Genomic DNA, 11,502 nt, shown 5'->3' on the forward strand with positions numbered 1-11,502 from the left:
GCGTTGCAAGGCGCTCCCCACCCTCTCCGAGCCGGAAGGAACGCGCTGCGCGCTGCCCTAGGCCTTTCTCAGTCATTTTCCCTGTTTAACCGAATTTTTCATAATATTTTTTTTTTGCGGGGCGGGGAGGGCGCGGTGAGTGGTGTGGCCTGCTGTGCAGGCCACAGGAGCTCAGGGGGCTATTAGTACAAATTTTGTAATTTTTATCGAAAAAGAAGTTTTGAGAATAATTGGTGTTGAGTGATATTTCGGGTGAGAGGGCCCTTTCAGAGGGAAAAGACCTTCTCAGCCGAAATATCACAAAACCTACACTCAAAACAATAACAGAGTGTGTGTGAATGGGGAGAGAGTGATCGGAGGGCGTTGCAAGGCGCTCCCCACCCTCTCCGAGCCGGAAGGAACGCGCTGCGCGCTGCCCTAGGCCTTTCTCAGTCATTTTCCCTGTTTAACCGAATTTTTCATAATATTTTTTTTTGCGGGGCGGGGAGGGCGCGGTGAGTGGTGTGGCCTGCTGTGCAGGCCACAGGAGCTCAGGGGGCTATTAGTACAAATTTTGTAATTTTTATCGAAAAAGAAGTTTTGAGAATAATTGGTGTTGAGTGATATTTCGGGTGAGAGGGCCCTTTCAGAGGGAAAAGACCTTCTCAGCCGAAATATCACAAAACCTACACTCAAAACAATAACAGAGTGTGTGTGAATGGGGGAGAGAGTGATCGGAGGGCGTTGCAAGGCGCTCCCCACCCTCTCCGAGCCGGAAGGAACGCGCTGCGCGCTGCCCTAGGCCTTTCTCAGTCATTTTCCCTGTTTAACCGAATTTTTCATAATATTTTTTTTTTGCGGGGCGGGGAGGGCGCGGTGAGTGGTGTGGCCTGCTGTGCAGGCCACAGGAGCTCAGGGGGCTATTAGTACAAATTTTGTAATTTTTATCGAAAAGAAGTTTTGAGAATAATTGGTGTTGAGTGATATTTCGGGTGAGAGGGCCCTTTCAGAGGGAAAAGACCTTCTCAGCCGAAATATCACAAAAACCTACACTCAAAACAATAACAGAGTGTGTGTGAATGGGGGAGAGAGTGATCGGAGGGCGTTGCAAGGCGCTCCCCACCCTCTCCGAGCCGGAAGGAACGCGCTGCGCGCTGCCCTAGGCCTTTCTCAGTCATTTTCCCTGTTTAACCGAATTTTTCATAATATTTTTTTTTGCGGGGCGGGGAGGGCGCGGTGAGTGGTGTGGCCTGCTGTGCAGGCCACAGGAGCCAGGGGCTATTAGTACAAATTTTGTAATTTTTATCGAAAAAGAAGTTTTGAGAATAATTGGTGTTGAGTGATATTTCGGGTGAGAGGGCCCTTTCAGAGGGAAAAGACCTTCTCAGCCGAAATATCACAAAAACCTACACTCAAAACAATAACAGAGTGTGTGTGAATGGGGGAGAGAGTGATCGGAGGGCGTTGCAAGGCGCTCCCCACCCTCTCCGAGCCGGAAGGAACGCGCTGCGCGCTGCCCTAGGCCTTTCTCAGTCATTTTCCCTGTTTAACCGAATTTTTCATAATATTTTTTTTGCGGGGCGGGGAGGGCGCGGTGAGTGGTGTGGCCTGCTGTGCAGGCCACAGGAGCCAGGGGGCTATTAGTACAAATTTTGTAATTTTTATCGAAAAGAAGTTTTGAGAATAATTGGTGTTGAGTGATATTTCGGGTGAGAGGGCCCTTTCAGAGGGAAAAGACCTTCTCAGCCGAAATATCACAAAACCTACACTCAAAACAATAACAGAGTGTGTGTGAATGGGGAGAGAGTGATCGGAGGGCGTTGCAAGGCGCTCCCCACCCTCTCCGAGCCGGAAGGAACGCGCTGCGCGCTGCCCTAGGCCTTTCTCAGTCATTTTCCCTGTTTAACCGAATTTTTCATAATATTTTTTTGCGGGGCGGGGAGGGCGCGGTGAGTGGTGTGGCCTGCTGTGCAGGCCACAGGAGCTCAGGGGGCTATTAGTACAAATTTTGTAATTTTTATCGAAAAAGAAGTTTTGAGAATAATTGGTGTTGAGTGATATTTCGGGTGAGAGGGCCCTTTCAGAGGGAAAAGACCTTCTCAGCCGAAATATCACAAAAACCTACACTCAAAACAATAACAGAGTGTGTGTGAATGGGGGAGAGAGTGATCGGAGGGCGTTGCAAGGCGCTCCCCACCCTCTCCGAGCCGGAAGGAACGCGCTGCGCGCTGCCCTAGGCCTTTCTCAGTCATTTTCCCTGTTTAACCGAATTTTTCATAATATTTTTTTTTGCGGGGCGGGGAGGGCGCGGTGAGTGGTGTGGCCTGCTGTGCAGGCCACAGGAGCTCAGGGGCTATTAGTACAAATTTTGTAATTTTTATCGAAAAAGAAGTTTTGAGAATAATTGGTGTTGAGTGATATTTCGGGTGAGAGGGCCCTTTCAGAGGGAAAAGACCTTCTCAGCCGAAATATCACAAAACCTACACTCAAAACAATAACAGAGTGTGTGTGAATGGGGGAGAGAGTGATCGGAGGGCGTTGCAAGGCGCTCCCCACCCTCTCCGAGCCGGAAGGAACGCGCTGCGCGCTGCCCTAGGCCTTTCTCAGTCATTTTCCCTGTTTAACCGAATTTTTCATAATATTTTTTTTGCGGGGCGGGGAGGGCGCGGTGAGTGGTGTGGCCTGCTGTGCAGGCCACAGGAGCCAGGGGGCTATTAGTACAAATTTTGTAATTTTTATCGAAAAAGAAGTTTTGAGAATAATTGGTGTTGAGTGATATTTCGGGTGAGAGGGCCCTTTCAGAGGGAAAAGACCTTCTCAGCCGAAATATCACAAAAACCTACACTCAAAACAATAACAGAGTGTGTGTGAATGGGGGAGAGAGTGATCGGAGGGCGTTGCAAGGCGCTCCCCACCCTCTCCGAGCCGAAGTCACGTCGCTTCGCACAAAATGCTCACTTCGCTCGCATTTCGTGCTCGCTCCTTAGACTTTTGCTCGTCGAGCTTAGGGGAGCGCTATTAGTTTTTTTAATTTTTTAATTTTTAATTTTTAATTTTTGTTTAAATTTTTGTATGTTTAAATTTTTTTATTTTTTTATTTATAAATATCAAAATTACCATATTTAAATTTATAATTAACTGATTTTACAGATTTTCGTATCTGCTTTGCAAAACTTAATCAGCAACATTCTTTCACGTTGATCACACTTGATGGCATGCATTCCACGCTCGCAGCATAATATATAATCGTTTGCATCACTTTGCACATCATTGCATTCATTGTTTTCCAAGATCTGTTTTATTACTTATTCATGTGTTGCTAAGTAACGAAAATCTGAAATTAAAATTCACAAAGGATAATTAATCAACATCAAACATTTGCGTGCATGCTGATCGCATAATTAATCTTCTATTAAACTTCATTTCCATCATTGTTGCCAACTCGCCGCTTCCGATCTTCGCTTTTTCAAACTTCCATCCGCACGTTTTCATTTCATTTCATAAATGATTCATTGAAAACAAAAAATATTAAATGTTTCATTTTGTATTTGCAACAAACAAACGCAGAATGATACATTTAACTTTTCTCATATTTTTTCAATGAAATTAAAGAATGATCAACATTCATAACAGCATATATTCAAATTAATCAAAGAAATAATCAATACAAACTTCATTAATTTGAATCTTTTGTTTCGATAAATGCAAAATCTTTCATTGATCAAAATAAAAAATTCAATTTGAAAATATATTTATCCGTAAATAATAAAGAACACTGATAACTTTTGAAGCTCACTAATACTTTATTTAATGTTCCAGTAAAGCTGTAAAATGAATGACAGTTTATTTCATTAAATAGACAGAAATTGCTTAAACGATCTTGAATTAAAGAAAATGAATTTATTTATCTCTCAGACAATAAATTGAAAAAAGCACACAAAAATATTCTCAATCTGCTTTGTTCCTTTAATTCTGTACTTTGCAAATATAAAAATTATACCATTTCTATCAATGATCTCAACTGTTCTGATTTTGTTTCACTGAAATTATAAATTCATTCAAAAAAAGAATTAATAGAAATGGAAATACCTCTATGTTCATCATTTCATCCCAGTTTGTCATGTCTTTCAAGCATTATATTGAAATTGCGATTCATCAGTACTGCAAAAAAGGAGTTTCATAATTCCTTTTCACAAAAATGAAAACAAAAAAATGTTCAAGTAATGAAATAGCAAATATCTGTTCAAACATCAAATAATTCAAACTGTGAAATTTCATTTCTTCAACAATAATAAGTCATCTCTGTTTGAAAAAAGAAAATTCCATTCATTAATCCTTTTCGGCTGCTCAGCTTTTGGCATTCCATCGAAGATTCTATATTTATTTGAAGAACAATGTGCAATATGTACAGAAAATGTCGTAATTCTATTTTCAAACTTCTCGCACGCTACAAGAAAATGATTGATCAACATAATTTGCTTCATGACACATTTTATTTATCAAAAACAAAGAAATCAATGGAAAAATAAAATAAATTCATCAAACCTCTCGTCTTTTTCAACATTATCGATCAGATATTTGTTTCTATCAGATAAAAATGCAAGATATCTTCTTCTTTTTGTTTCAGGTTATACCATTGTTGGATCAACAAAAAGAAAAATCACAAAGAATATAATTTTCTTCAATTGTCAATCATTTGAAAAATCCTCTTCCAATGCATTGGATTCATCTTTAATTATCCTGTTTAATCAATAAGCAATCAAATTTTATCTAATTCAACACAAAATATAACTCCAAACCATGTTCTTTTCATTCAAAACTGTTTATCTTCATTTTGCCGATTAAGAGATAAACAACATTGTCAGATTGTTGTGATATTGAACAACTGCACAAATTAATCGCAAAACATGCATATTACGTTGAAGCTTTCATTCGGCAACGTTCAGGTCTTCACAAAAATGTTGAAACAATTGATCATTGCTAACAAACAAACAAAAAAGAAAAATTGAAAACCCTTCATGACAAAAATAATAAAATGTATCATCACTCATCACACAGACTATATTCGCTTCAAAATCAATTTCATTTGCAGAGGAACTAGTGAACATCCGAAAGCCTTTTCATTGATAACTATTCAAACAGCAAAATGATATAAAATTTGAGAAACATTCTTTATTTGAAGATGAAAATATCAATGCACGAACCTGCAATTATCCAATAATTTTCTGTGATGCAAAATAAACTTTCTTCCAATTATATTGTCTGTTTCAATGAAAAATGATAAAAAAATCTTCAATAAAATAAAAAGGAACAAATCTACACACATTTTCGCACAACCATTTGAAATAAATGTTAAACTTGGACATATGATGCGAACATTTATTGAAACATTTTTCTGCCTTTTGATCATTTCCATAAATCGATATTTGCTTCAACTACATGAATGTTTCTTTTTCTTTGCATGCTGATGAATGGCACTCAATAACATCAGTATTGATGAAAATAATTATTGCTGTTTGCATTTTCAAGTTATCAATTGAGTTTTATCCCTTTTTATTAAACAAACTTTCATCATTTTCAGATAGTTGTATATTCGTTGAGAAGAAATGAAATCACAAAATTCATCACAGAAGTAAATGCATTTCAAAGTTTGTTTTCATTCTGCCTTCAAAATAATTGTCATTTGCTCTTTTATATCGTTTTAAGAATGAAGTTAGTTGATCAAAAATCAGATGACACAGTTTTTCGGTTCATCGACTACATTGACTGCTGATAACCTGGTATGTTGTTCTGTGGCATATAAACTATTTGTTTCTGTGTTTATTTTTTCTCCAATAATTGTATTCATTGAAAATGAAATGATTTTTTATTGGAATTTTTTTGACTGAATAACCTTTGATCTTTTTATTTTTCTGAATAACTCTTGACCCATAATGTGTTATTTTGACTCAATTTTGGTTTTTGATTTGTTTTTTAATTTTTCATTTTTATTTACGTTTTTGACTAACTATGTTGCTGTATTTTATGTTATATGTTTATATAACGATATATATGATGTTTTTATTGTGTTTTTTTATTATAACTAACTTTTATAAATACTAATAATAACATTTTTAAACTTTTAAACTTTGTTATAATGTTGTTATGACACAATAGATTGGATATCATGGATGAAACAATAACGAGACAATGTTGCGGATGGACATTCATTGAATGTGATGCGATATAAAAAGGTTTGTTTTTGTTTTTCTTTTAAAGAAAGTTAATAGTTTTAAATAATAATACGTTGTTATATTGGTGTATGGTGATGTGGAAAAACATTTCATTAATAACCTGCCTCCAAACTTACAAACATTGAACGTCTTCATCTGAATCATCCTCGACTCTTACCCATTCACTCCCATCCTCACTCCTCTTCAACCTCTTGCTCTTCTTTGTACTCTTCATCTTCTTTATCATCATTTCTGTTTCAGCCTCGTCAATCTCTTCTTCTTCTTCTTCTTCTTCTCTTCTCTTCCTCTTTGTTGCCTTTTCTTCACCACATCCCCACTCATCTTCCATGTTGACAGGCTTTCTTTTCTTGTATGTCTTTTTCTTTATTTCATTTGTTTGACTTTGTTTTGCTTTTTCTATTATATCCTTTAGTGGAAGAGGTTTAGGTTTTTCAATCTTCCCCTTCTTCAGAAGAACCTGAAGATGGTCATCGATGTGCTGACGATTTCGAAAGGGAAACAACTTCATCATTTCGGATGCCCTTTTTCCTTCATTAAAGAGCTGAATTAGTTTGTCATCATCCTCTTTCTTCCATCGAATTCTTCTAATGTTATTTTTTTCATTTCTTTCTCTATCTTTTATCGCTTCTTCTCTCTCCTTCTTTCTTCTCTCTTTCACTGTTAAATGTGACATATGATCAACCTTATGGTTGTACTTTCTAACCGGCGCCTTTGATGTGCAGCTCTCAGCCATGTCGCATATCATTGTTGCCATTTCTTCTGGAGTCTTGCCTTGCACAAGGAGTTGATCTTGTATGAACATGTTGGCAACCGTTGAAGCAACAGAATAAAGGTCTGTCTTTCTTTGTTCTTCTTCCTTCTTTTCATTAATTTCTTTCATTCTGTATTCTGCAACCATCATCAATTCTTCATTTTCTTCAACTAACTTCTTTGAACCGTTTCTAATGTACCTCTCTCTTTTCGCTTCCTCCACAATCAACTCTCCATAATACTCACTCATTCTTCTTTTCACTAACTCTGAAAACTTCTCCATTGGGGTTTTCTCTTTCTTCACATTTTCCTTAAATGAAACACCATGAAACACTTCCAACTCCAATAGTGTTTCATCGAACACAGTTTGGTTTCTATCATCATTGGTTGTTATAAGTCTTGATGCAACCATGGCTCTCTTCACGGCTTCTTTGATGTAAGTGCATTGCGAAAGTCGACACTGTTGCCAGCCAGCAACAAAGGCTGTTTTTTCCATGACTGCTCGTTGGGTTTCATTGTCTTTGTTCGCAGCGATAAGAGCGGTGCATATGAAACCGCTTCGTAGTGAATGGAAACAAAACAGATGTCGTGGATATCCTGCAGCTTCCGCTCTGCTTTTAAATCGCTCCCTCATGCTGTCGGTGCTCAGTGGCCACACGAGTTGATTTAGGTTTGCTTTTTCTTTAGCATTATTCCAATCTGAAAGTCTGATTCCTGTTTTTTGATATACATATAACGAGAGCCAATAGACTGGATCTTCATCATTCTCTTCGTCTTCATTTCCTTCGATCGTGACCTTGTGGCCCCAGTTGTGCGATGCTTTTGTTCTGTTGAATTGGATGGTGCACAGTAATTTATTGGTGAATTTGGATCTCACAACTTGCTTGATATCTGAAAGTTTAACACTGGAAAGCGTGATGGCACGAGCCCCTGTGTGCACAGCGACGAGGAAGAGCGATGATTCTAAAGCCTTGTCGAGCATTGTATTTGGAATGAAATGAACAATTCTTTTCACATCCTGGAGTACAGCAGGTTCTTTTTTTGTTACAGTTTTCTCCACTTCACTGCTATATTTTAAACATCTCACTGCATCTTTCAAAGAATGATAAGTGTTTGAACTAAGTCTTTTTCCTCTTTTTATAATGTTAATTCTTTTAAGTGATGGAATGATTACGTATCGAATAGAGGAAAGAGGGTAGTGGCACTCTTTCCCACAAAACAAAACGAACCCTCTCGCTGCTTCGTGATGTAACGGCCACGGTTCGATTTCCACTTTTTCAGCCCATATTGTCAGCAAGCGGTTCACCCAAGAATGTTTCTGTTTGGTAGCATCGGACCAAATCGATTCAACGTTCAAATATTTCTTGGCTTTTTCCTTGCTGACTCTGCTCACTGCTTCATCCATTCGAGTGGGATGAAAGTAGAGAGAGGAGGAAGGAATAATGGACGATGCTGAAAGAGAGGAAGAGAGAGAATTTGGAGAGACATCTGTTGAAGATGTTTGAAATAGTTCGGAGAAGGATGTGGGAGGGGGCGAAGAACGAGCAGGAGTTTTTGAGGGAGAAGACAAGCTGTTGAGAGCATCTGCTTTTTCGCTGAGGAATTGACGATCATTTCTCAAATATTTGGCAGCATCTTTCGTGCTTTCCAAGATGTCTTTTATTTCATTATTATTTAACTTTTTCATTTTAATTTCTCCTTCATCAGATTCTTCCTCTTCAACCATTAGATTATCATCCTCTTCATCATATTCATCACCGTCAGAATCTTCACTTGTTATTTCTTCTGATTCTGAATAATCAATTGCATCGTTGTATTTGTCGGATTTGCTTTTTTTCGAAGAATATTTAACTGAAGGAAGAATGTGAGTTATCGATGGTGTTCTTGTCGAATCTGAAGAGAGAAATTTTTTAGATGAACTTTTTTTATGCAACGAAACTTTATGAATTGATGGAATTGAAGAAGTTGGAGTGCAATTTGAAGATGAAGAACAGTGATGAGTGTTTTGTGATGGAGAAAGGAATTCCTTCATAAACGACATCATTCTTTCGCACACTTCTTCCCTTCTGATAAATTCATTTTCATCAAAATTATCTGAAAGTGTGCGAATTTGAGTCGGTGGAGTCAAAAATGTCTAATAAAAATAATAAAAGAAAAACAAAATTAGAAATGAAAAAACAAACATTTTCGGTAAAGTTATTGGATTGTTCGTGTTTGTCCTTGATTTTTTTCTTCAATAGTTCTCTATAATAAAAAATCAACAAAAATAAAAAAATTTTATCAAATAAAACCAAACAATGTAATTTTCAGTATCATTTGAAAACATGGAGTTTTCATTTGCATCCAAAATTTCATCAGTGATAGAATTGGCAACAGATGAGCTGAATTCAACTTCCATCGACATTTTTGAAAGCGCAAATATTTTATTACATATTTTTTGATCATTTTTCTCAGATAAAAAAAACAATTTTTTAAAATTTTTAGACTATTCGAAAGATATCAGAATAAATTATATAATATTGATATGTAATGGATACAAAGGATTATAAATAACACAAAAATGAGTTTCCTACACAACGCTTCGCTTATTACTTAACCCTAACCTAGTTTTTCGAAAAAGATGGCACTTCGAGGTCGGGCAGCCATAATCACATAGAAAAATTATCATAGAAAATATTCAATTTTTAAAGGAAAATATACTAACTGATGTGTGCAGAAATAACCACTGGGCCAATCTCTTAGCAATTACACCACATTTCACATCTACTAACATTCCCCAACATATCCCTCTAACTCCGATCACTTGCCCTCCTCACACTCCACAGCATCACCAAGTCAATACCCCCAAGTCATTTTTTCTATGTGAAAAATCAGAACCGAACTCAAAACAACTAGCCGCTGGAATTTCTCAGCAACCACTGGGCCGATCGTAACGCCGTTTGGCCACATCCGGGCATGGGTTACTGTGCCGGTCATATGTGTTTCGATTCAGCCACTTGCCCTGGTTCGCTCTCTGTGACTTCACCAACCAGGCACCCCCCAGTCAAAGTCAAAAAATTTATTTCTTTTCTGGACAGCCTGCCAGACACCCGCCACCAACACCCATATGCATGCTATTATCAAACTATATGCACATATATCATACATTAATATCAAAATTATCTGGCCATTACTTCTGGAGTTATACTCGATTTACCTCAAAAATGACCTTTTTCACTCAAAAATTCGATTATAACTCAAAAACTACAGATAAGTGTATCCAATTAAAAATCACCAATATACAACATTACAACTCACATTCATGTGTTTAATCATATTTTAAATCGACTTTGAAATTTTCGAGAAAAAAAATTTTTTCATTTTTCAGTCAAAATGACCAACTTGTCCCCACTGCCCTGCCACAACCGCTCGGTAGAAAAATTTAGATTCGAGTATGTTTATAAGGGGCCCACGTCCTTGCCACCTGCCAATTATCAAAGGAATCTGAGACCTCATATTTTTCGGTCGTTGATCTAAGATCACCACTTTTTCAGTCAAAATCTTCATATCACATTTTCTCACTAACCAGACCAATCTGGCCCGAGAAAAATTCAGCGGACTATTCGTGAATTATCCGAACTTTTTGTGTTTTCATAACTTTCGATCACAACTTTCATAAAAACCGATTTTCACCAATTTTCATTTTTTCTGACTAACTTGAGCTAAATTCAACTTAATCAGAAAAAATGAAAAATTCACATTGTCGAATTTTTGACCTTGACTTCAAAAATTCACAATTGGTCCAACTAACACTCCGATAAAGTCTCACAACTTAGAAAAATTTATTTATCGAGATATTTTAAAAATAATTATGAAAATTTTGACTGAAAAATTTTATTTAACAAATCATTCCACAATTTGAATCAATTAATTTCTGATTTTAATATCAATCAATTCCTCTCATAATATTACCCATATACGTAACTTTTCATCAACCACTAATTCCTACTTCTTTATTAAAAATCATTTTTTAAAAATTGTTTGATCTAGATCAAAACCATTTTTCTATGTTAAGAATTCAACTTCTCAAAAACAGTTTGTTACCAATCTCACTATACACCATTACATCCCCACCCCTCATAACCTATACAAAATATTATTTTCAAATTTATCTGTTCATGGAATAAATAGAAAAATATTAATTAAGATTGAAAATTTTGGTAAAAAATTATTTCTCAAGAGGATTGCTTTCAATATTAAAAACAAAAATAATAGAGATGTATTATATGATGACTATTTATTTAATAAAAAAATTGCGTTGAGAAGGATGTTATAAAATAAAAAAATTAAATATTATTCAAAAATGAGTGAAAAAATGAAAATATTTTTTATCTCCAAAATTGATGGGCAGACTAACATCAAAAAAATATATAATATACAATATCTTAATATCATTATTGTTGAATTTTTTCAATAGAATGAAAAAGTCAGTTGTTGAGATAAAAAATAATATCAAAAATAAAAAAAATTAAAAAAATAATAACATCACAAAGAAAAGTTG

General features: G+C 36.3%; 1 protein-coding gene across 1 annotated transcript; it reads right to left on the reverse strand.

The window, feature by feature from the left end:
• Positions 1–6,324: 6,324 nt before the first annotated feature.
• Positions 6,325–8,367, reverse strand: MONOS_17261 (uncharacterized protein; the record flags this gene model as incomplete). Its single annotated transcript, XM_067870164.1, has 1 exon — positions 6,325–8,367. The coding sequence occupies one exon, from the start codon at positions 8,365–8,367 to the stop codon at positions 6,325–6,327; it is 2,043 nt and encodes a 680-aa protein (XP_067731429.1).
• Positions 8,368–11,502: the final 3,135 nt, after the last annotated feature.

This window comes from Monocercomonoides exilis (genome assembly GCF_001643675.1).
Source record: "Monocercomonoides exilis strain PA203 chromosome Unknown scaffold11-1913109, whole genome shotgun sequence".
In the NCBI taxonomy this organism is placed as follows: Eukaryota; Preaxostyla; order Oxymonadida; family Polymastigidae; genus Monocercomonoides; species Monocercomonoides exilis.